Source organism: Battus philenor, unplaced genomic scaffold (genome assembly GCF_028537555.1).
Source record: "Battus philenor isolate CCGP_79_NKW_IND1 unplaced genomic scaffold, ilBatPhil1.0.hap1 SCAF_27, whole genome shotgun sequence".
Classification (NCBI taxonomy): Eukaryota; Metazoa; Arthropoda; class Insecta; order Lepidoptera; family Papilionidae; genus Battus; species Battus philenor.
The window spans coordinates 4,219,095-4,245,731 of record NW_027181690.1 but is presented as its reverse complement, the minus strand read 5'-3'; the positions used below and the strand labels follow the sequence as shown (position 1 = coordinate 4,245,731).

General features: G+C 33.1%; 1 protein-coding gene across 2 annotated transcripts; it reads left to right on the top strand.

The window, feature by feature from the left end:
* The first annotated feature begins 85 nt into the window (after positions 1-85).
* LOC137925620 (zinc finger protein ubi-d4 A-like) lies at positions 86-25,234 on the top strand. Of its 2 annotated transcripts, XM_068769092.1 has the most exons (12): positions 86-181; positions 320-429; positions 3,044-3,137; positions 3,258-3,435; positions 4,020-4,220; positions 4,650-4,731; positions 13,360-13,605; positions 14,451-14,680; positions 15,278-15,383; positions 20,405-20,517; positions 20,855-21,012; positions 22,222-25,234. In XM_068769092.1, exons 1-11 carry the CDS (start codon positions 126-128, stop codon positions 20,984-20,986), a joined length of 1,548 nt encoding a protein of 515 aa, XP_068625193.1. In that variant the 5' UTR covers positions 86-125; the 3' UTR covers positions 20,987-21,012; positions 22,222-25,234. The 2 variants fall into 2 exon arrangements, with proteins under 2 accessions (XP_068625193.1, XP_068625192.1); XM_068769091.1 differs by lacking the exons at positions 20,405-20,517; positions 20,855-21,012; positions 22,222-25,234 and having other exon boundaries at positions 15,278-19,220.
* Positions 25,235-26,637: the final 1,403 nt, after the last annotated feature.

The window sequence follows — 26,637 nt, the reverse complement described above, 5'->3', positions numbered from 1 at the left end:
CATAATTAATTTCAAAATGAAGGTGTGTCGAGATGGAGTTAGCATCTACAATAGAGGATATGTATAACAGCGTAATGTCAAGCGTAGTGACGTCGACAACATAGCGTTGCGGTCTGCTTTATAAAATGGCGGCCGCGGAGATTCAAGTCGTTAATCCATCAAATTTAGCAAAAATAGAAAGGTTCTATATATTGTTATTCTAAAAAACGTATTGTATATATTAATTTTACCATTGATATGTGTATAATGATAATTTGTTTGTGTACTTCCACGAAGCGCAATGGTTTGTTTTGTTTATGTTCCGAATTTTCTTTTCTAGCTTCCTCAACGATCCTAGCTATAAAGAGATAATTGAAAACTCGTCTACGTTTAATTCACGACTATGTGCGGAAAGAAGAATGCGCATGCCTTTTATCGACACACAAACTGGTAAGTTGTATGAAATAGTTCTAATTAGTGTTTGATGTTTCTTTTTTGCTATTTCCGCATGTTGCGGCAGTATAGCCGGTATAGATGTATTCCCACATTTAATTTCTTTAAAATTTTGTGTAAACAATTCAGACAAAAATTCATTAACAATTTTTCTGGTACGGTCAATAAGGGTCCACCCCTGAGGGGGCGGTTCTACATTTTGGATGTTTGAGTGCCCATTCCTTTTCGACTTTTGTTTTGTTATGGTTGGTCAAATATCTATTATTTATCTTGTTATACTTTTTATCTATTTAAGTTAGTGTCTATTGTAGGAATGTTTTCTTTGTATTAATTTTCTTGTTCTGCTAAAAAAATATTAAATTCAAAAACCACTTGGGCCTTTAAAAATTCGCAGAATGTCTTGTGTGAGTGATAGATGCACCTGCATGTGTACATTTAGACACTTTGTAAATAGTGCTTTTTCTTAATACATTAATATAAATGTATATATATAAGTATATATATACATTTATATTAATGTTTAAATATTATTGTTTTGGTAAATTTGCAATTATCCTGATTCAGCAGAAAGACATCAGTGATGGACATTGGCCTACCCCACAGATTTCTGAAAGGACTAGCCGACCATAATCAGCGTCTCTTAATAACTTTTACAAGGTTTTCTGTCCACATAGAATTTTCATGCTGTCCTTACTGGTCATAGCCTATAACCACAATGAAAACGTAACATGCGAATAGCATATAGAGCTTAAAAAGTTGTCTTAGTTTTATACCTATCTACCTATACCTGTATGAAAGAGCATGGTCTCCTAATACAAATGCTCAAAAAGAGCCTCCAGGGTCTAGTTTGTAAACAAAAACTTTGCAAAAGGAATTAATGATTTTATTTTATTGCTTTTTATAAATAATAGTAAATTTAAACTGAATTATAACAAAATAAAATCTCTTTGTTATATACAATAATCATCAAACAGTGTAAAATATCCAATTGTCCTAATGTATCCTGAAGTGTATTTGATATCTGAAATTCAAGATAGCAATTTCAGATGCATTGTATATATAATTATCATCTCAATGTAAAATGTCTTACAGTCCACTTGTTTTAAGAATTCATAGATAATTAATCTCAAGTCACACCTTGAAACTAATCAAATCCTTCCTGAATAGCAGATGTGTTTGGAGGTAGGCCTTCAGCTGATCATTGTGATTTTAAACCTGTGACTTTTTAAACAGGAAGAACTTTATTTAGTTTAGTTGAAAATGATTAAGGTTCTGGAAAAAATTCTTCCACAACTGTATAGTATTATTGTAAAGGTTTTTTTTTTCAAATAAAGATTTTTTTGGATTCATTAAGGACTACTCTCAGAGTAGAGTGCATTAAGGATTCTTATAGCTTTAGTTGAAGGAAGCCATTATATGTGAAGACTATATACATATATACATATACACATATACACATAGACCATTAAGCTCAATGTAGTTCTAGATTCCATCAAATCGCACATGTCTGACATTCTTATTGTAATGTACCCATATGTAATTGATCCTAAGGAGACAATAAAATATGAATAACTCTTCTGAAAGTTTCTGCATTTTGTTCTTTTAAAGAAAAAATGTTGCTCCAATCCCTACAATTATATACTACAAACTGCTTAAGCCCAAATGAGATATACTTTTCATTTGTTTTGTAAGTATTTATTGCAGGAATGTATTTTGAAAAAATGTCTATTATGTCTCTGAATTAAAATATACATAAAAATAGTAGTAATTTATTTTGGAGTAATAAATTATAAATAAAGATCACTTATTCAGATGCATATCGAAATCACTCGCTAGAGTGAATTGAAAAACTTCCTGGATGTGAATGGGTAATAATTGCATAACTATACCTGATTCTGTGAAATGTCTTTTTATATATCATTGGTTTTGGGTGTATGTGTTTAAGTGGTGAATGTATAGCTCATTTTTAGGAAAAACCTTAAGCTTTTACAACTAATTCCAATCACCTTGTATTAAAGTATCACATTGAAATATGTTACATCAATTAATTTTACCTATAGTAATGTGATAGGCGGCCAATAACATCTGGCAGTATAAAGTTTGTAGGGCAGATATAAAACTATTTAATTTAATAGACAGTAATCCAATAATTACATTATTTATGAATACATATAATCAATCATTCTGTATATAAGAACTCATTGAAACCATATCTATTCATGTATTTTTTAATTGTAAATTAGGTAAATATGCATCTAAATATCTTATCACTGCATATAAACTACAGTAAAACAGTCTTATGAAACTTTTTTATGTTTTTTGGATTGAAAATGTTTACCATTATAAATTTAGGTGCATTCATTACCTATTAACTGTTGGGAGCTAAAATGGCTAAAAAGCAGAATAGCCAATTTGCATTAAAATGCAGTAAATCATAATTGTATGTTGTTGTAGCCATGCCTTGTAATCAATCAAATGTTTTTTAGTTTAACAAAATCACACTAAATAATATTTGTAAATATGACCTAAATATAAGAACTGCACAAAAAAAAAACATATCCATTTTGTTACAAACTTTTCCTTTTATAAATCTAAAGTATTTACTTTTTAGGTGTTGCCCAAAGTCACTGCAATCTGTTTATGACAAGAAAGCAGCGTATGCCTGGTGCAAGGGAAGGGCAGGTGTACACATACCCTTCACAAAGGTATGTTCAATTGATCAATTCTAATCAATGATTCTGTTCTTTTCATTTAAAATTACAGCAGTGGCTATTTAGTATTGATGTTGGACAGTTTTGACACCTCATTATTTTTGATATTGATAGATGGCGCAAAGCCCGACGTCAGTACCTAACAATGTCATCAACACGTTGGGGTTGGAGTGCCTTAGATGCGGCTGAAAATGCTGGAGATGGTGAAAACAGTTCTGGAATACCAGGAGATGCATTAGCAGGAGATGATAGCCGAGATGGCTCACAGACTGCTGCCAAAGATGATCCAAAAGTATTTATTTTTTACTTTACACTTATCCATATTTACATATAAATCAAAATTGCGTTGCTTATTATTATTCTTAAACTAAAAAAAATTTAAACCATTATTAATATGAAATTCTATGCCTAAGCTTGTAACTGGCTGCAAACTTTTGAACTGTAAAAGATTTTGGGTCTATTTTTCAAACGACACACTTGCAAGTGAATGTTCTGATGGCAAACAAATTTACTTTAATTTGTGACAACAAGCCGTCTCTATCAGATTGACTACAACATTTTGCAAACCTGTATAAATTACAAGTATCGGAATTTGCAAGATTTTGTAACTTAACAGATGTCAATCAAAACCATCAAAATTAAACTGAGTTTTTTTGTATAAACTTGAGTATCCTAAATCTGCTCTTTCATTGACTATTAGGCGGAACGAAATTCGCCGGGTCAGCCATTAGTTGTATAATCTGAAAATGTGACAAATTGTAGGAATTCCATGGATTATCCCTTTGTTAGCTTTTAAGTTCTGTACTATTATAGTTTGGTACCATTTTTAAACACAGTTTATTGTTAAATTAATAATAGCTAAACCTGGATTACCAGGAATGGTTTTATGATGATCTGGCGATAGAAGAAATGGAAACTGGTGAGGAACCAGAAGCAGAGTCAGATGAGGATTATTATGATGATACATATGCGAACCGACGCAAGCGACGGGGTGTAGCGCCAACAGGTCCAGGTTCACGTGGCGGACGGAGAGGCAATAAGCAGCCAGATGACACACCTGCCAAGCGAGGCCGTGCAGTAAGTTAAAAGAATTTTTCAGATGCAATATACATATAACAATATGTCATGTTAGGCCAGAGGTTCCCAGATTTTTTCATAAAACACTGAAAATTTTTCGACTAGTCCCCTGCTACTATATTTCTCCCATATTCCTAATATTCTACAAAAAGTTTTATCTTACTTTAGAAATTTAGAGCTATTAGTTTTAACTATGAAATTTGCATTGCAGTAAAGTTCTGGTTATGCTTTGCAAGTCTCAACACAAATATGAAATAAGTAAGTTTTACAACTATGAGTAGCAGTCTTTAAATATTATTTTCCCCTATTAACAGGTGAAGTCAAGCCAACATTTTAGTATCTTTCTCAATTTTTTTGTGCACCCTAATGTGAACCCCCATAAAGTCACCCATGAACATGTCATTTAATGTACATTTTGTATTTTATCAGGGTCGTGGCCGAAAGCGAGCTGGACAAGGCACTTTGCCCTATGAGGTGCCAGGCGACAGCGAGAAGCCGTACGGATGTGAACGTAAGTCCTCCAGGAGGAAACACTAGCTCCCAGCCCCCACCCACAGGTCCTTTTTCCTAGGAATTATTCACTATTTTGTCTGCCTTATTGTCTGACAAGTCATAGCTAAATGTCTAAATTTACAAACATTCATAATGTTGTTTTTGTTTAAACAATTAAATGAGAAGAAAATCTTCAAATATAATAGATTGATAAAATCTTAGTTAAAAATGTCTTTTAAAATTTACAAATGATTTTCTAGCTATCCAGGGACATTCTTTCCAAAAAATATTATTTGAACATGTTTAATTGCTGCAATACTTAAGCAGGATGCAATGCTTTCAAATAATAACTACCCATAGTTAAAATGTGAGAATATTAAGTAATTTTTAGGCATTTAGCTTTATGAAGTAAATGAACAGTACCACAAGACAGTCACTGTAATACCAAATACATGCATAGACTGACCTCATATTGTCTGTAAGAATTAGTGACCATATCAAGAGCTTAAAGTTCCGCTAGTTTTTATAAAAGTCTTACCTAGTGTGCAATATTATGTCTGACAGTTTACACAGTAGTCTCACTTCATATGATATACTCGCGGAGTATTAAACCTATTTTCACTGTTTGAGAATGTTTGTAGTGCCTTAAAAGAAATATATGTGGAAAACATGGCTTCTATGGAAAGGATAATGAAATGTTTCTCCTTTTTAAATAACATTGTGTTTATATTACTGTAATTATTGCCAGATACATTTCCTTGCTGTTTCTTATGTAGTACTCGGCATTAGATTTGGCACGTCAGAAGCTATTGTAAACCATTGTTTGTCCACTGCACTTATCTTATCAGTCATTCCCTCCTAGATCATTAGGGAATATAGGAGCCTTCAATAATATGAATTGTTAAAATAATTACTTTTTAGCATTGGGATTTGAATGTTAGTTTAAGAAATTTATTAAAAGATTTATAAATTCAATTAAAGTTGGTAATTTGGGATAAAGGATAAAAATATACAGTAATATTGTATAACAATTTTAACCTGTCAACTGCCTATGGACATATCTGTCCGAATTCCCCGGGTGCATACAAATCAAGTCTGACTGAAATAAAGCAGGCTACATTATATCGAACCACCTTAAATTACAGTTTAAAATACAGACTGCAGGATCAGAAACAACAATATTTCATTTATCATTTAAAAAAATTCGTTCCCGACACTGACATGCACATGTTGCGGCACACGAAGAGTTAATTCATGACATTAGTATCTTTTAATCATAAAAAACACCACCTTAATTACATATGCCGATCAAGTTTTCTGAGCACTGTACAATAAAGACCCATTCAAATTCAATGTCTTCAAAATGGAACCCACATGTAATTTGTCTTGCTCTGCCAAATGTGCCAAACCAAATGCCTCGTATTAAACTTGATGTTTATAGTCCCTGATTGAAAATATATAAAAATTAATTGAGACTTACTGTGTTTGCTGTTATTAGTCGTTGCCAGAGCAATTTTCTATTGAATTTTGTTGCCAAATAGTATCATTGTGGGTAGTAATATAACATTGGGAAGCCTTAGTTATGAAATTGAAAAAGTATGAAACTGAATGGTTGTTGAATCCATAGAAAATTGTTCTTGTATTTATATTTAAAAGGAATTTATACCTCCTATGAAAATAGTAATAAATTTGCTCAATAGTTACTAGCTCTGATAGGACCTGGGTTTAATGTGTATGATCATGTTTCACTCTCAACGCCAGGTGTGCATACATACCAAAACATGTAGTTTAGATTTATTCAATTTATCTCATAATGACTACCCTAAAATAATATCACACTATTTTACCTCTATACAGAGGATATTTTGGAAAACTTAATTCATCATAAGGAAATTGCCTTTTGTTAGGAATTAAAGTTTCCTATGACTTTTAAGTTTATTTTCTTATCAATTGAAAACATACATTTGGATGTATTTATAATTTGTCTCTATAAAATAACATGCGATACCCATGTTACAGATTATATAAAATAAAAAAAAATTCACAGATAATGCAAAAAACTCTGAAGAGAATTTAAGTACTACTAATCTTTATTAACACTTTGGTTATTAATTCCCAAATTGATAAATCTCCTTCGGTGACGTCATTTCAAAGGAGTTTACTATTACTCTTGTAAATAGTTAAACTTCATTTAAATAGTTTAGTTAAAAATTCTGGCCGGTAGTGCTGAAAGAAACTAGGTTTGATATAAAAAATAAAAAAAATAAATAAAAAAATTGCTTTTGATAAGGTTTTAGGAAAATTTGTAATTGAATGTTATGTTCTCTGACTTAACTATAAATTGATTTTTGAGTTTTGAGAACATAAATATGTATAAATTGATTTTTTAATAGGATTTTAAGTATATATGCATTATGTAATAATTGAAGGACTTTGGTTATAGCATGAAGCGTAGAACATAGATGTTCTCTGCCATGTTTTAAAAGAACTTGGTATAAAATTAGTTCTTTACAGTAACTGTTCAATTCATTATAACTGAAGTATTGGACTGATGTAAACATTTGTATTGCTCTACTACAATAGAATATTTAAATAGCGATACAAACAACATTTTTTACAAACAAACAAAGAGCAAGGGATAATGCCCGATGTAATAATATTCAGGAAATAATTAAAGAAACCATTATAAGATAGGAAAGGTTCCTGATATGCAGCAGGGGAGCCTAAGCTCTTTAATGTTGGAGCCATTTTATAAATATTTGATATTTTTCACCAGCAATTAAAAACGTATTTATTTTTTTTGAAAATATAAATAAAAGTATAAAATGTGTCTCCCTAAAATTTGGTTGATAATTATTTATTCTCAGTAATTTACAATATAATAACGAAAAGTAAAGCGAACTCGAGTAAATTTAACAAGCCACAAATAATCCTTCACAGAGCCATCTATATGTGGCTCGCGAGCCACGGGTTGGCCACCCCTGATATACTACTGTATACTTAGTTACCTCTATGATTCTCACAATATTGAAAAACAATTTCAAATTAACTAAAGCCCATCGCTGTATGGTGCCTGGACATAATTAAAGGATACTTGGTCAATAGGCATGTAACCTGAGTGAAATTTTGTCTACAGACAAGTTGAAAATCCATATAACCGAATTTATGACTTTTCAACCTGTATGTATACGATATTGTTTTTATAAATAAAAAGAAATCTTTGACATAGGTATTCAATCTATTATCCGTCGGTTTGTCTGTAGCCCAGATATCAGTTTTCATAATGTCAGAGTACCCACTGTGAGTCTATGAAGGAACTTCATTTTTTAAATAGAAAAAAATGATAACATTTAATATTATTTTAGCACGAATGCTATTTATACATGTCAATATTTATTTTATTAAAATTGATCATTGTTATTGGGACATAAATGAAAACGTTTTGAAGAATTTAAGCATATTTCAAGATTCTTTTGGAAATATCAGACTTATTTAGTACTAAAATGTTTAACTGTGTACTATGTGAATTAAAAAAACGTGGTATGTTTTTGTTATCTACATTTTGTTGGCAGTTTAAGGCTATGAATGTATAAATCATTCGTCAGAGATGCCCCTATATTTTTGAAACAGCTGACTATGGGGTGAGAAGGATGACTTGATTGGTCTTTTTAGCAGTTAGTATAAAGATAGTGTGTAGCAGAACTAACACTAGCGAAAGATGTGCACTTCTAATGTAAGTTATTAGAAAGAATAGTTTAGCATATCCTTCTGGATAGCTTTTTCTATGTAATATGTTAATTTTAAAATAATTTTAGGAAAATTTTGCAAATTCGATTTTATATCTGAATCAGTTTCATATATATACTTACCCAAGTATATATAGGAGCTGTCCCATAAATAAACATCGATTCGAATTCAACATTTGATTTTAAATAATTTAGTTTAATAGCTAAATAATTTATATAACCTATCATGGTGAAAAGTAGTCTGTTGAACTTCGAAGGTTACCCAGAAAGCTAGGATCCAATCCGAAATGTGAAGACTCGCAGACAAACTAAAGTCACCGACGTAGCTCGAAGAATTGCTCGTTTCGCTATATCGCTCGTGCAAACCGATTGCATTGCCGTTAGAGCCGAAAGGTTTACGTTTGCCGACCACAAGCAGGTAGACGCAGTGTAGGTGGAGCCCATCTCTAAGTGGACCGTTGAGGTCGTGGAAAGTTGCTGGATGTGCAGTCAGCATAGTGACGATCTTAGGGGAGGCCTATATCTTGCAGTGGACGGTCTATCAGCTGAAAAGAAGTAAGGTTGAATAGTAAAAACTTTAGTTACATGGTTTGATTAAAAGTATTCATCATTCAAGATCAATTCTCTAATTCCAGAGAGAGTCTACAATTAATAAAATTAATATTTTTGTCTGTCATTTTATGAAGGGATTCTTGTGATAACATAAAAGTGAAAAAAATATTAATTTGCGTCAACTTTTTTTAATAACATATTGTTTAAATTAGTTTTCCGGGGCTAGAGCTACTGCAAGCCCCATCATTCGTATTTGATAATATTTATGACTAATTTTACATATAACTGGTTAGCTACCTTAATTTTTATATGTAGCCCGCTTCATTTTATGATGCCAGTTTCTTTTTAAAAAAGTTTGTTATCACGAAAAAGGTCAAGAAAAATCATCATCGGTGATGATTTTCACTAGGTGATACTAGTAGCGAATGGGTCTAAAGACATTGACTTATATTGAAATTAAGCTTTCAATAATTACCATAAAACACTTGTGAACCGTTTTATATGTATTCTCTTAAGTTCATTTCAATTCAATTAAATATATTTTTGTTTAATTTACGGATGTCAGGATATTGTCCAGTAATATAGTCCAGATATGGGCAAATTAAAGTAAATTGCTTATTTTTATTCTCTTTCACATCTCCAATTTATTTTACTTTATCTTTGCAAGAGATGAAATTAGAATTAATTTTAATCTCTGTTATAACATTTTACAGTTCCTAAAATCCTAACATCTGACCGATACTCTTAGAAGCTATCGGTGTGTAATTTGAATTGGATCATAAATACATCTTTTTTAAGTTATTCTAATATATGATTCTCGGAGATTAGATTTTCAGGTGCATATTTAGTTAAAGTATAGTTTGTTTAATATGGAAAGCACTTCTGAAAATCTAGATGCTTATGGGTCAGTGAATCGAATAAATAAATATACTCCTGTCCGAGCGCAGATCATCATCATTACAGTCGTAGGATATTCCCTGCTGGACATAGACCTCCCCCATCGGTGTTCAATGACTGTTTGGTTGGAAACCGCCTACGTCTAACGTCCTCAAACGACTTCAACCAGGTTGTATATCTGCTGTAGAGGATGTACCTTCACAGGATGGGTCGATCTGTGGTTTCCAGAACCATGTTCTAGTTGCGATCTGTTTTGCGGGCGATATGGTTATGGTTACATTCATTCGTCTATGGATCTGCCCTCCACCTTGATATGATCTCATATCGAAATCCCGAACTTAGCCCTCGCCATATCTCCTTGAGCAACAGTTTTCCAATGAGGTCCAGAGTGATATCAAGTTTTACTGACGTAAGTCATCACTGGTAGAATTGGTCTTATGGCACAGATAATAGTTCCTTTGGTTAATTATCTATGACTTACTCATTGAAGCTGACTCCATAATTTCTTAATCATAGAATATCTAGGCAAAATCCATCTGATTAACCAATGTCTGTTGATGCATTTATGAATAGCGAACAGAATGGTTATCGTCCAATGTGCTTTAGAATTCAATGGTGTGAAGTATAAATATTGTTACGCTATTTTTATACGTAACATTTGTTAAAATAATTGCAAACCTAAAATATGTACTTTATAGTAAAGCACATTGTCGCCAATTTTGTAATGAATAATAATTGTAATACAAAAACTGTTAGATTTGTATCGTATACAATTTGCCAATAAAAACAGTAGTCAATTAAAAAAGTTCTAAATTGTATGATTAAATTTATATTATAGCTATGATGAAGATTATCTTTATAAGTGGATGAAGTTTAATCAAAACACCAATGTATATTATTGTAGAGTAATTTTTAAAGGGAAATGTATGATACGAAACACTGCCACAACGTACCAATTTAGGACAAGCTTAGAATAGAACTTTGTTGTTTAATTTTTTTATAGGCTAAAGTAGGTTTAATAGTAATAAGTGCTGTGTTGAAAATGTTTAATAGGCATGCATTATATCTATTTTTATGAAATCCCTTTAATTCAATTATACGTTTCGTTCCTCTTTACTAGAAAAGAATCATAAAAACTCATCAAACAAAACAGTTTTAATGTTTCACTGTTTATTAACGCCATAATAACAATATAAACATTTTGGATGTATAGAAAAAAATCACATTGTAAAGCTCCTCGGAAACGGGGTACCCTTGAGGAATAATAAAAAAATATTTTGTATCTGTTACCGCTGTACCGCTTCTTAGGTATAGGCTCGCACGGTGTAAGGGGAGGGGGGAGAGAAGTATCGGTTGCTCTCATTATTCCGCCGTCAATGCTTGCGACACTATTCCTCGGCTCCCACCTCGCCGTTAGTTTCCTAAGGCGCGGTACAGCGGTTTTGGTAAATCTATAAAATAATATGTCTGGAGTCTTCCAAGTTTTACATGCGGTTATTTTTTGTGGCCAATAGTAAATTACTGTAAATATTTTCAATTGTTTTGGAGATAAATAAGAAAGATGAGGTCGTTTATTCATAATGCATGTTTATTAAACATTTCAATATAGCTTAAATATAATATAATTAGGATCTACGACTGACCAAAATGTGCGCCTTAATTGTTATATCGTATTTGGAAAAAGAAATAATGTATATTCAAAAATAAAGGTAATTAGGAAGGTCGCAATTGTACATAAAGGGTTACATTGACATTACATGATCATAACGTAAGCGTTTGTAAATTTTGATGAAATTGTTTTGTACGTTATATTATGCTCACTCGCAGATCCTACATGAACTTTATTCTAAACGAAGTCTTATGAAGTAATCACAATTCTTATCACAATGTTAATTAAATCTCTTTGCACTGATTGGTTTGAATGTGTTTGACTCATGTGTCTGTGATAGCCTATTTATTTCACTTTTTAATTCTATTTTAAGATCTAGTTGTTAGGTTTTCATCATCGCAATGGCTAAAGTTCTCCCATGTCCCTCACGTTTTGTGTTTGCTGCTTATGAAATTCTGGTTTTGATGTGAATAATCTTTTGGAATGTTAAAGAATGTTTGTCTTCCATTTTATAAGTCATGGGTTGGAGGAGTATTGAAAATTTGAATATAACGTTTATATAATCGAGAAATATGTTTCTATATACACGTTAAAGGTGGGAATATAGTGTGTGCGGTAGTGGTGGTCATTCTGAGGTATGTCAGTGGTGATGTTGGAAAGGGCGAGTTTAACTAGACGCACACCAGATTTTGAGAACAGACACTTTGTCGTTTGTATTGACTGCGATCTTTTGTTATTCAAACGCGTTTGACAAGACCCACAAGTGATTTTTAAAAGCAGACAGCTTGTTGTCTGTGCCGTGTGTGTCCGTTCCCGCACATTCACATACCTCAGAAGGTGACCAGCACTTTGCGAATATTATAATTTTGTATAATGCTTTTTAGTACTTGGATTGAAGTTACAATGGAATTGTCTGTACAAATATGGTCGGCATACATTTGTGGTGAAATTTTAGTCATTGCATTATAATGTTAATGAGTTTGGCTAAAAGTAATAATTTATTGTATTAACGAAGAAGCAGCGAAGTATTAGGGATTTGATATTGTTCTTAGATCCAAACTATTATTAGCGCCCAAAGATTGTTATGAATTTATACAAAAATATTTATGTTGAATAAGAAATAAAACTATTCAAGGTGTAAAATGTGCGTTATTCCTATAGTTTTAGTGGCTCTTTGGCATATATTTCTTTTGAAGAAAATATTTATTAGATGAAATATATAGCTACTGAGCAATTTGATTGGACTTTAAAGTTTGGATCTATTGTCTATTCTAAAAATAAAAAAAGATATTGCAATGTATTTTTTTGTATGTTTGTGTTTCTAGCACAGCACAGATCCATTGATTTGAAGTCATCAATCAAACTTTTTCCCGGGGGACTGCGTCCTTAGAACTGAACATAGATCTATCACGACGGGCCATCAATGCAGTTATAAATCTCTGGACAACTTAAAATTTAATCATTGGCTTGTAGTTGTCAGGCAAAATTTAAATGGATTTAGTCCGATGTTATAAGCTAGGTCTTAAATTCTCGTTTTTCGCTCTTAAATGATTAAAAGTAAGGTATTGATTGATGACGGATAATTATGGAAAAACTGCGTTCCTTTGTCCATACATGTGTTGCCGTCGTGGTGCCTCCTCTATGCTCTGTTCTGATGACGAAGGCCTCTTACCGTCCCCTTAAACTAAATATAAATATTTGTTCTGATCGGGTCGCGTTACGTTTTGTCGGGTAAACGAGTGAGCAAAGCAGACGGAGGCACCGCGAACGGTGAGTAGTCAAAATAATTTTTTGTTCATTGTCGACCTTTACGTATAGCTTTGTAATATCTGATAATTTTCAGTATGCGGGGCGAAATATAAAACACGGCCTGGTTTGACGTACCACTTCACGCACACGCACAAGGAGGCCGGTGCCGGCGGAGGAGGCGCAGGCGCCGGCAGCGGAGGCGTAGGCGCCGCCTGCAGTGACGGCGACTCGAGAGACAGCCGGCCGGGCGCCCACACACCCCCCGCGGCGCCGCCACAGCCCGCTACCGAGTACCAAGACAGTTACGTGACGTTTCTGAATAACCCCGCCGTTGGCACTTGTGAGTTGTTTCTTCACTATTTAGTGTCATCGACGCACGCATTTCACACTTCCCCGTGTTTCTTTGACACAACGGCGTCAAGAGACTTTAAACCTCCCTTTGGGACTGATTGAAGGGTGCCGGTATCCCTTTATTGTACTAACGACGACCGAGAACTTTTTAATAGATAGCAATCGCACTAATGCTACGTAACTTGATTACTTATGATCCGAGGTCGGCCAAACTAACAAAATACACTTGTCAGCTCACAATCGTTCAACGAGCCATGGAAAGAGTTTTTAACATGAGATCAAATCGGGATTGTGGTGATCCGTAAACGAATAAAACTAGTCTCCAATCTAGCCAAGCTAATTAACAACATGTGTCAAAGAGCAGGTCACATAGCGGACGGAATAGGAATGTTCCGGAGTGGTGATGAAGGAATAGTAAGCGCAGCTTAGAATGTCCATCTTAGACGGACGACATCATACGACCTTTTTCAGGTCATCAGAAGTACCTGGATGGCCAATTCCTAACAGTCCTTTTGGAAATATGGGAGAGGCCTATGACCGGCAATGGACGGCCAACGGCTGAAATGATGATGATGGTTTACCCAGATACCTGAGTAAATTATCACTAGTATTCATCTGCAGACCACTTATTAGTTCCTTTTTATGACATGATATATAACCATTCACCAGCTTATATCATAATGGCAAATGAGCTTAAACTCGTTGGCATACTACCCACGAGATATATTTTGTTGTGTGTTTGGCACTATTTGGCTGTTATTGCTTTGGACCTGTTTAAAAATATATGTGATCAAATATATGCAAGCTATCAATGTGAAATATTTTTGTTATCAGCTGGCGTTCCAACCCCAGTAGCCCGTAAGCCTTCGCCCCCGCCTCGGCCCGCGTCGGCAGACACATCGTCGTCGGACTCTGCTCACGCACCGCTCGTGCCACCAGGAACTGCCGCGGCTGCCGCAGCCGCAGCCTCCGTGACCCTACCTGCCACGGCCGCCACCGCTGCTTCCAGTTCCACGTCGGTGTCAGTCCCTATTATGCCCGAACTCAAAGAACCTGAGACTAAGGTATTCATTCTTTAATTCTTCATAGCTTAGGTTTGGACATGTTAGAAAAGGCTGTCGACATGTACTTTACCTGAATTTCTCAATTAGAACAATCTTTTTTTTTTTTTAAAAAACTAGAATTTTAATGAAGAAACATCGTGAAGATTACTTCAAAATAAGTAAATTGCTCAATTGTCTCATATCAATTGAACACCTGAAAATATATATATTAGCTTTAACTGTGTTGTTATCAAAACCTGTGAGTAGACTACACTTAGTTAATATTCAACAATATAGAATAAAATAAATATATACAGAATAGAATTATTAAGGTTGTCAACCTAATGTTTTTTTAATTTACCGTCAGTTACTTTTTGTAGATAAAAGGCGACTTTTGTCTTAAAAATTAAATCAATAAACGATGTAGCCCCTTTGTTAACATTTTCATGTTTCTTGATACACTTATAAATAGTAAAGACTTAATAATCTGTTGGCATTACTTTTAGAGTATGAATCTGTCTATTAATACAATTTAATAATAATTTTTTTTTTGCCAAACTACTAGCGAATAATCTATCTATAAATTTCCAAAATTCTTACATTTTAATTGAATTCCAGGCTTCACCGTCGCCATACTGCGATTTCTGCCTCGGAGATGATCGAGAAAATAAGAAGACAGGAACGCCCGAAGAACTGGTCAGCTGCTCCGATTGCGGTCGGTCAGGTAAGCGGCGCGGGCGGCCACCGCGGAATGAAGTCCGCAGGCCCATACCCTGTTACCACATCGTGAATCGCGTCTGTGAACGCCACAGGCATTTGCAGGACAACGTAAAGTTCAACGGGGTCGTAGACATTGTCAGTTCAATGTCCTATTCGGCTGACGATTTTGATACCTTCGCGAGCCAGACCAAGCTCCTCCAGAATCATGAGTATGGAGAGTATCCCGTTTCACCCCCGTCTTCACGCCAGAGCCCCGCCTATGACAGTTGTCCAATCAATGGCACTAATATACCATTTTAACTGAAACCATATTGTGAATTTTATTCACAATTGTAAAATGTCGTTTCCAAGCGAATCGGCTATGATCGAGTTTTATCTTTGATATATTTACTCTATGTATACTCGAATATTATGACCATAAACTAAACGTATATATGCTTGGGAAAAATATTTAAATTTAATTGTATTTAAAATGATCCCACAATCCATACATTGTCTCACTAAAGGCAGTTAAATTCAGTTTACGAAATCCATATCATAATCCTTTTGTGACAGTATTTTCCGTGACAGTCACTATTGTAACGTAAGTTGCTATTAACAAATTATATTTTCAGAGATCAATCTTATTAATTATTAAAATGGCTATGAAATTGAAGAATGACCTTTCCATTTTACCAAAGATATTATTTGAAAAATTAAGGTTTTCTTCGTTTTTAATAGAAGCAAAAGAAACGAGTCTCAAAAAAATTACTTCATTTGACGTTATTAATCATATAGAAAATTTAGTTGTACATTTCCTATTTAGTAAAAAATCCTAAATTGAAAATGATAGCAACTTACAATATGACAAATTAAAATGTTACGGAGCTTTATAGACACCTTCAATTCAAATTGGTCGTAAACCTATGCATTAAAAATAATTTATTGACATCTCATTTGACAAACATACATTCAAAGAACATTCCATTTATCATAAGATAGAAATAGTATTAGGTATGTAATATACACGTTTTCATTTACAATCTGACCATTCTAAATGTTAATCATTTTCTTGTATGTATATATCCAAAAAGGGATATGTGTATACAACATACATTGGTATCAGAATCGTCGTAAAGTAAAAAAACATTGTTATTTTCAATACAAATATTTATTTTTGATTTACAAGACTATATCCAAATTATGGTGGATTTAAACTTAAATTTTATCACTCTTTTTGAATTTTAAATTAATCCTATTGACTGCCAAAAATTAACAAATTGTTTAGGTCTAAATTAAATTAAATATATTAAAATTTACCTTGGTTAAATAAAAAAAGTGATGCCATGGTGGAAAAATAATTTAAACAATGGTGAAATCAAATGCCAAATAATAAACTATTATGTTATACACTGTAATGTTTAAGATAATTGTCTGTTTAGACGTTCCTTTGTCTTCCCTTGAGTGGAAATGTGCCTTCGATTTGTGAAAACTTATTCTGGGAAGGGAAAGTCCAAATATGGATGTTAACTTTTGTAGTATTAATCCTTGGTTAGTTTAAGCGGTTGGTGGACATCAATCTAATCTCCAATCATCTAGTTTTATTGTAACAATTTATGAAAAGGCTGGCTCTAGGGGTTTCCCCTATATGCAAATGAAGCTAATTGATTTACAATATATAAATGTTGGAGATTCAAATCAGAGACAAAATAATGTAGCAATATTGTCGTGTTTATACGATTTTATCATGTACCAATTGTATAATCCTAGCTTTTCTAGTCACAACTCACCAAATTTCAACAAGCACGCACTGAATTTCTATAATAGGTTCACCTTATATTTCGTTATTTGATAGAACAACTAAATATATTTTCATTTTGCATACATGACTTAGTAACGTAGGGTTTTTATTTCATAAATTATTTTACTGGCAACTCGATAAAAAATTGTTACCATAAACAAAATATGTTAGATACATATTTATAGAATTATTTCGATGTTTATCACTTACATAAATTTAATGTAGTTATGCTTTTTGAAACTTTTTCATATCGTTTAAAAAACATATCGAAAACCAAAGGTATTCATGAGTAAAGCAATATTGATTATTAAAAGAAAAGGAGAGCTTGTGAAGTGCCTTTATGAGTTCTGTGCGAGTGGATCTTCGAGTGTGATCGACGTTTTTAAATTTGACTTCCAAGGAAAGAAATAATGATTCAATTTTAAGAAAATCATTTATCTCTTTTTAATTATCGATTATTGTTATTTATTCTCGAGAATTATTGAAGCTAATCCAAAGATAAATTATGATTTATCATAGACTTTTTGAAATCTTTTTGAAATAGATTCTAGATTCTGTGCTCACATTGTGTACATTAGACAGACAGTTTTAAAATTTTACCAACAAATTTGTAAGAATATATTGTCATTTTACTTTTGGAAGTACATTATCATTTATTTACATTATAAGAAGATATAAATGATGTCAGTCGAAGAGTATTTTAATGTGCTATGATCCTAAACATGAATCAAAAAGTAGACAAAATTAATAAAAATGTATGTCGTTGTTTGATTAATATTGAATTTTATCATTCCTATAGTTTATAATGTTTTTGTTTCTCAAAGTTTAACCTATATTCTCTATTTTAATTAAATATATGTTAATTTTAGTTTTTAATTATGTTATATGTTTATATTTAAAGTCTATACAATGACAATTCGAAATATATCTCTATCTATATATGCATAAGGTTGAATGTTAGTTAGTTACCAATGTATGCCGCTTGCATTGATGTTAAAATAGTTTAATAATAAAATATATGCATTGGAAGCCTTGTGATATTTCCCATCACTTGATGTTTGACTTATGTTGCATTAAGTTTTTGCTTGATTACCTATTTTATTCTATTGTCACAATGTTGCCATGCTTTAGTCGTTGGCTTAATAATGTCGGTGTTGCTTTATTTAATAATGTGGTGATTCATTTGAATTTTTGTTTAATATATCAAAGGTATAATAGATAAATGTGAAAGTATTGGTTATTACATTCGAGGGATGTTGAAGGACCATTATTGAAATAATTTGATAATCTTTTAAAATATTATCTTTTGGTTTAAATATAAGAATGTTATAGTATGAAAGATATTAAGAGGAAATAAATATATTATTTAGTACATGTGTAAAAAGGGAGTGCCTCTCCAGGATTTAACATTTTTATTTGATTTTGGTTTACAATCAAAACAATCTTTTTTTTTTGAATAGGCTGTTACAAGCACTTTCGAATCGCTAATCGCCATAAAATGTCGGCAATGTTAGCCCTACAGGAAACTACCACCGGCTCGGAAGACAGTACTGCTGAGAAGAGCCATTTTTCACAAAATGTGTATTTTTGTTATGTAACAGTTCTCTAGTTTATGTCAATTCTCTCTTTATTGTGGCGTTATATGTTTTTTCTTTAATTGTTTATTAAATTTATGTTAAAGGATTAAAATTAGTAGAGTAGTAAATGTAGCGTTAAATATATATTAAATATAAGCTATATATCCGATGGTCTCATGTAACTGATGTCTCCCACAATTATACTTAGATCATTATTAGAAATATTCCAAAGTATCAAAAATGTTAGTACGGAAGTGCATTTGTAGCGACGCCCAAAGATATGTTATAGTTTGAAGTTTTATTTTCGAAGAGAACCTCGTGTAGTCTGTAAAATGATCTTAGCTTTTGACACTTTGCTTACTGTTTGCAAATACGTTAGTTCAGAGAAATATCGGTATACAGTTTGATGTTGTAAAAGTTAAGATGTTTTTGCAGACTGTACGTATAGTTTAAGGTCCGTTATAGCGCTGTTCTAATTTTGTACACCGTGAATTTTATAAACATTAAAACGAAATGTTGAAAGTCTCTGGCCTTTCATTGTGTTGTGCTGAAGAATAGTGAATAGTGCACTTCCTTACAAATATTGTGATACTTTGAATAATAAACAGGAGCGTGTGCGTTGCGTCGTTGCAAGTTTTTCTTTTCTTTATTTTCACTATTGTTCGGCACATACGTCCCTTACCAGTAATGTACCTTTGTGTGATTGATTGATACTTTTTATACGAGACGGGAGAAGATGTGATTCAATACAGGTAAGAAATGTGCCTTACAATACGTGAAAATACTTAATACGGATGGCATTAAATGATATTCCTAATTATTTTTATAAAACATTGTTAGAAAATATTCAAAAATGTATTTTGTAATTATTTTAGGTTTTTTAAACAAAAAGTTTGCTGGCTGTTTGGCTTCCAACAGATAATATATTACTTACGCTTGTTTCCAACAAAGCAATCATTGAAACAGAGAATTTATTTTATAACGTATAAATTCTAAAACTTTTCAAAATTCACGTATTATTATTAATTGGTTGATAATCATGATAATGCTATTTAACACCATCGGATTATTATATTGTAGAACTACATTAGAGTCTATAGAGCCTATCGAATAGATCGAAGCCTTAAAACTGAAAACCGGTTAAGTGGTTAGCAATTGTAATCATGGAAGATGTCTGAAAAATTTTGGTATTTATTTCCAAAATCTTATTTGTAATAAAAATGAAAAGTTTAACTCCTTAGTTCTCATAGCTGTCTAGGTCGACCTCTAGGTGTCTTCGGTAGCAAAAAATAGTGGTTTACAAATTTTGAGGTTCGCGCAAATTTGTCTGACTAAAATGTTAGTTTGACTTCGCCTATTAATGTACACTGATATTATTTTTTGTAATGGTATGGTATTTATCATTTCTTTAAATATTATGTATATGGTATAAAGATATGAAAAGAATATAATAAAAACATAGCTGTATCTGTTGGACCAGCTAAATTTTGAAAGTGGTCAATGAGAAAATATTTTGGGAACCTAGTTTAACATGTAAAGTCTTTTGTTAAATTTCGATTTGAGAAACAAAATTCTTGTTGAATATCCCTTTATATATCAAAATGTCTCATTTAGTGCCATCTGATATATGTACACTATAACAATTGGTTAACGTGTCTATGCATGCAGGTCACCCCACCTGCCTGCAGTTCACCGTGAACATGATTGTGTCGGTGCGCAAATACCGCTGGCAGTGCATCGAGTGCAAGTGCTGCTCCGTCTGTGGTACCAGCGATAATGACGTAAGTGAAACAGTTTTTTTTTACTCATAGTGAACGAAAACGAAGGCAATTTTGCAAAATGCAGGTCACGAAGCGCGGAGAAAGAATAGCCGCTAGGGTCCTACTGTTCTGAAGTCTAGACCATTAACCTGCAAGTGCAGCGTAAATCTTTCCACCCATAAGCTGGACCGGCGACCTTGTTAAGGTTATCGGAAGACGCAGGATCGCTTCCAATCAGGACAGATTTTGATTGGAGATCTATGTTCACAAGATGAACTTCAGCCGTAGGACATTTTGAGGCTTATGGCCAGTACACGTTTTGGGTAAAATGATGGTCTTATTACAAACGTGTGAACAGGACCAACTGCTGTTCTGCGATGACTGCGACCGCGGCTACCACATGTACTGCCTGGCGCCGCCGCTCGACACTCCGCCCGAGGGCTCGTGGTCGTGCGCGCTATGTATCAACGAGTTCCACACCGGCCGCTGAACTGGCTTCGTCGATATTATCAATAGGTAAGTGCGTATGTGTGCGTGGGTGAGTCACATGTGTCTGTGGGTGAGGGCGTCTTTGTGCTGAGGTGGATTGCATGTGTGTCTGTGGGTAAGCGTTTATGTGCGAGGATGGATTGCATGTGTGTCTGTAGGTGAGTGAGTTTATGTGCAGGGATGGGTTGCATGGGTGTCTGTAGGTGAGTGAGTTTATGTGCAGAGATGGATTGCATGAGTGTCTGTGTTAGAGGGTACATGTATATAGACTCCCGTTAACGCCCAGTACTTAAAAATGATAAGCAACGGTCACAATATAATTAGAATAAGCTTTTTTGATCTATGTATTCTATATGTTCTTTCATGTGCATGGAAGAGTTGGAAACATTGCAAACTTTGCATTGCTGTTGTTCACTATACCATGTTGGTTGTTGGTTGTCCTTAGACTACAATTTTTTATTACCTTCTCAATATATTATTTTGGTTTTGAAACTAAGAATATATTATTATATTATTAAATTTCCTTGCTTGCCTTGAAATGTCAGTTTTTTTCTTTAAAACTTTATGTCAACATGTCGTATAGTTAGACAATATGCAATGTAATGACTTCCTAAACTTCCTGAAAAACTTCACGGAAGCTATCTAACGAAAATCGCTCAAAACTTTTTACTTTACCCATTACATAAGAAGGTAGTAGCAGGTCGTCTTACTTTTTGTACCATAACGGGTTGCGTGATAGTACTGTAGTTCATTCATGTTCACCTCAAGCCGCATTGGTAATCTCATCTTTAAATTTTTATACTTTGCCCAATCGGGTTAGGAAAAGTTTTGAAACGAACATCTACGACCAATGTGAGTTACCAGTGATAACTTACTACACAGAAACGTGGTCTCTCACTTGGAGCCTTATTGGTAAACCCCCAGTCACTCAATAGGCCACGAAGAGCTATGCTCGGGAATTCTAGACGAACATAAAAAGTAATCCATATAGCAGGCAAGCCACAAGGCATGCAGATGGCCTCTGGGGCCACAAGGGTCTGGAATGAAGACAAGCGTAGCGGAAGACGTCCCCCACTTGGTGGACGGACGACTTTCTTAAGGTCATAAGATGCTTTGCATAAGATGCAAATCTATGAGCGAAGCCTAAATCCAGTAGTAGACTTTCTACAGCTAAAATAATAATGATGATAATTCATGGACTAGAATATACTTTATTTAAGTATTTTTTATCGACAGATGCAGATGTGAGAAGCGATGGGTTGGCTGACCCAGGGTCTTCTCGTCGACTCCATTGTAAGAATCGCTCGTGATTATGTGGAATTCGATTTGTGTAAACCACTGTTGCCATAGATTATATAGACTTAAACCATTGAGTGTAGAGTTTTAAAAGAAGAGAAAATTCATCTTATGCTTGAGCTTTGAACTTGTAAATTACATTTTTTACTTTCAATTTTTCAATGTACGATTGTTAAACCCATTGACGCAGTACGAAAGAAACGTAGATATATGTAAATAAAAACTTAAAAATATATTTATATCGTTGGATTAGGTTTTAATGAAAATAATTTTAGCCTGCAATGCTTAACTCCATCTAGCGGCGGAAAATTAGACCACATTCTTCATTCATTTCCAGAATCATTACTTCCGAACACTTTACAGTTATCACATAGAAAATACGTCTAAATATATATTGGTGTTAATAAGCCTTTAATTTTATACTCGCTCCAAAGAAAATGATGTATTTCCAATGTCCATAATTATGGAGGTTTTCATGTATATATTTCTTTCTACCTCGATCTCTGTTCTTGCTATAGGCGTGTCTCTATATACTGGTATAGAAGCTTAATATTTGTTTCATCTATTGTTTATGAAAAAACATAATGTAAATGCGGCCTAAGTCATGTTTCTTTTAAATATTCATAGTTTCGATTTCACTTATCTAATAAATAAACGTCATACAATTATCTAGATCATAAGCTCCTAACCTTGGACTACCCGGCCCCTTCCAAGAAAACAATTTTATTACTTTTACGAAATAGTTAAATATTCTAATTTTATACGTTTATTATCAATCAAACGCCCAAGTAAAGTTTTTTCTTCACGAAAATATTGGTATTCCATACCGGATTTTTCTTTGGACAGCTTACAACACCGATTAAGAGCTCAAACGCCCGCTAGAAAGATCTAGTTTCAGTTGCCAAACTTCACGTAAAGCTCTTTTTGTAAATGTACAATATATATATATTAGACTGTTATATATAACTTTAAACTATTATCCTATCACAACACTTCCCTTTACTGTAATAGGATTTTTTATAAGTTTCTGTCTAATTTTTTTTTTTTTAATTTATTACATGATAATTAAGAGATACTGCCATATGACATTCTGTCCTAAAAGGAACTTACAACAAACTCAGTTTGGTGTCTTTTGTGGTCAAAATCAAAGCTATATATTATATGAGGACATTACAATCATTTATAATCGTCAGCTTAAAATTATGTCTAAGTTAGTTCTTAATTATTTTTGGATACAAAAAAAAATTCCCTTAAAATTAGAACAATTCATTAACAAATTTTATCGTGGACATATTCCGAAATAGAGTAATATGCCTTTTGACAGAACCTGTGTAATATAAAATTATTAAACTCACAAAGAGGTAAATTAAATGCGCCGTTTGGTAAATCGTATTAATTAATTGACCTACGAATGAGTGCGAAACTATGTGGCTTAATAGCTGGTACAGAAAGTTTATTTTTATTCCTCGACTTCCTTCAAGTTCTATTATCATTTAAAAATTCATAACACTATGATAGAATATCTTTATATAGTTTTTGTTTTAACTTCTGAAGTTCACATTATTATTCAGAGGTATCATTGATGGGCCAGTCACTTAATAGAAATAAAAATTTGTGGCACTAAATGGGCTTTCCAAGTTTCCTAAGACATTGTCCTGTTAAGTTGATTCGACCAATATAAACTTCAGAAAACCTACCTATACAGTTTCTTATAAAGGGTTATTAACAATTATTTTGCTTCAAAAAATTAAAATAATTAAATTTTTATGTCATATTTTTCCAAGTTTATAGACTACCGCTCCCTTTGCATGTAAAAATTCCAACACAACTAATCTTTGCTTACCAACTTGCAGCCTTATTTATATTAATGCTTCATTATAATTTTAGCCGGAGGAAGCCCACCACTGCACATAGGTCTTCCCCATAGATTTACAATAAAAGTGGTTGGAAGTGGCTTATATCTAGCATCTTATGGAGACCTTCACTAGGTCTGTCCACCTTGAATACATTGTGGTCTTCATTCCAGAACCCTAAGGTCCCTGCGGCTATAAGTTCTGCCCGCTACCACTTCTACTTGCCATTCCGCTGGTCTGTGGTGGTTACTTTCGTTTATCTACCGATTCATTCTTTATTCGGTCTCATAGTGGAATCCGGAACATTGCCCTCATTCTTAAAATTTATTTGCGCTATAATAACAAGAAAAATATTTTAGTCTGTCTGATATAATATTTTAATTTTATAAAACACGTTTTTAAGAACTGATTTTCGCATGGAAACTAAGACCGTAGAGACATTAAAAGAGTAATCTATTTTTATTTTGAATATCACTGCAGTATATCTAAATTTATTTTGTAAACAAACCTCCATTCATTCATAGTGTTGATAAAACTTGTTAATATTATCTATTGCCTCACCTGTTATGATTATACTAATAGAGCTTGAAGGATACTTATATTTACCTCCTTATTGATATAGAACGCCTGTACTATTTACTATTGTGATCCAAAAGTAATGTGAATTAGTTTATAAAATGCAAATTCTTTATTTATTTTTCCAAATCAAAGTCATTTCCTTTCTAATAATCCTCGTACGATTAAAGGCACTTATGCCGACGTTGTTTTGTGTTTTTGAAACAGTCAATAGTCTTTTTCTGGTATAGCCTTCAAGACCTTCAATTAGGTTTTTTCTCCTCAATCATGTCCACTCGTGTCGCACGGAGCCGATTCAGACTAACATGGAGGTTGCGGGTATTAGTCGAGTATTTGACGCTTTTTGGTAAACCAAAAACTAAGCGATTTTGTCACCAATCGGGATTTTACGCGTATAAGAACACATATAACAAGAAGCTTCCTAAATGTTATAGATAGTCCGACCAACTTACGTAAAAAAAATTAACTGCCTTAATGTCTACAAGTTATACGTGACAATTTTACCTCTTTTAAACTTATCTTACTTTTTGATCCTATTTGATATATATATATATATATATATATATATAACAAATATATATATATATATATATATATATATGGCTTATCAATGTCACGAAAACTTAAACAAAATTCCAATATTCAAATACCTATATATGAAATATAACTATGGATGTATTAAAAGTAATTACTTTCGTAGGATATACTTGTGCACAAGCAGGTGTTTCTCATCTCACTCGCCCATTCCAAGCCCCAGTTTTTTTATATGTGCAGCAAAGTAATATTTACTTTATCTTAATCTATTACTACAAGTTATTTATGTTAAAACGCTTTAATAACTTTTTATGACAATTATATTAATATACCATTTGAGTACAACTTGATTTACTATTGACGATATATTGTAATTATGAATGTATATTGTTGTTGTTGTGCTATCGAAACCGTGGGTTAAGTGGGGGGGGGGGGGGAGGAGAAAAAGAAAGTGATCTTTGACAACGGGTTCACGAAACGGAGCGGTCGATACCTCTCCCCGTCTCGCCGTGCGCATACCTAAGGCGCGGTACAGCGGTTTCGGTAGCACTATAAAGGCGCAATTATCAATTTATGACGTATTTCTATTGTTTAAGGCTTTACAATCATGAAAATTTCGGCGTATTACCTGTTATAAGACTAAATAATTTAAATTGATCATTCCATTTTATTTACATTTTTACAATGGCCTTCGAGATGATAAATAGAAATTCTAATGTACATTTCAAGCGGAACAAAAATTTCCTGTACTTTAGCCATGGCATCAATAGTATTAAAAATAAAATTTTAAAATAAACAAAAATAAAAAAAAAGAAATTTTGTTATTTAAACAAAAATTATTCTGTTTTTCCATGTAAAAATCGCACGAACTAAGGATACGTTTACATGTATCTGTTTTCTGCGTGGTGCGGGAAGGTTCTTTTGCCTTCGTTTTTCGTATTCTGGGATTAATTTTTTTACTGTTTTGATGCCAATTACATCGTAAAACCGAGCAACCAAAAAAAATGAAACGTTTTACAACAAAACACATCTTTTGTGAAAATAGCCATGCGTGAACTCATCTTTACATTTTTATTTTAAATTGTTAACGGCCCACTAGCATTGTGGCATAAGTGTGGCTGATCTTTCGCACAGAAATCTCTTAAATATTCTTTTACTATTTTAACTATTTTTCACACGGCACATACATTGAGGAAAGTGAACAATTCGGTCACTTTTTAACATCACGTAATAATCTAAGTTTCCCATTAATCAAAGTCAAGCTGAAATTGTGTGGCTAGGTAGGACGCAGGTTTTTTACTGCCACGACAATAGTTTAAAAAGGCTATTGCTGTTTGAATTTTTGTCTCGTTTATAGGTCGGTTAATTACAGTAGAGTGAGAGTAAAAAACAA

What these genes read in the sequence shown, in the direction of transcription:
- LOC137925620 (XM_068769091.1), top strand. Translation starts at nt 126, where the DNA reads ATGGCGGCCGCGGAGATTCAAGTCGTTAATCCATCAAATTTAGCAAAA. An exon ending in AATTTAGCAAAAATAGAAAG is followed by an intron (nt 182 to 319) that starts GTTCTATATATT and finishes TTTCTTTTCTAG; the next exon opens with CTTCCTCAACGATCCTAGCT. An exon ending in TTTTATCGACACACAAACTG is followed by an intron (nt 430 to 3,043) that starts GTAAGTTGTATG and finishes TTTACTTTTTAG; the next exon opens with GTGTTGCCCAAAGTCACTGC.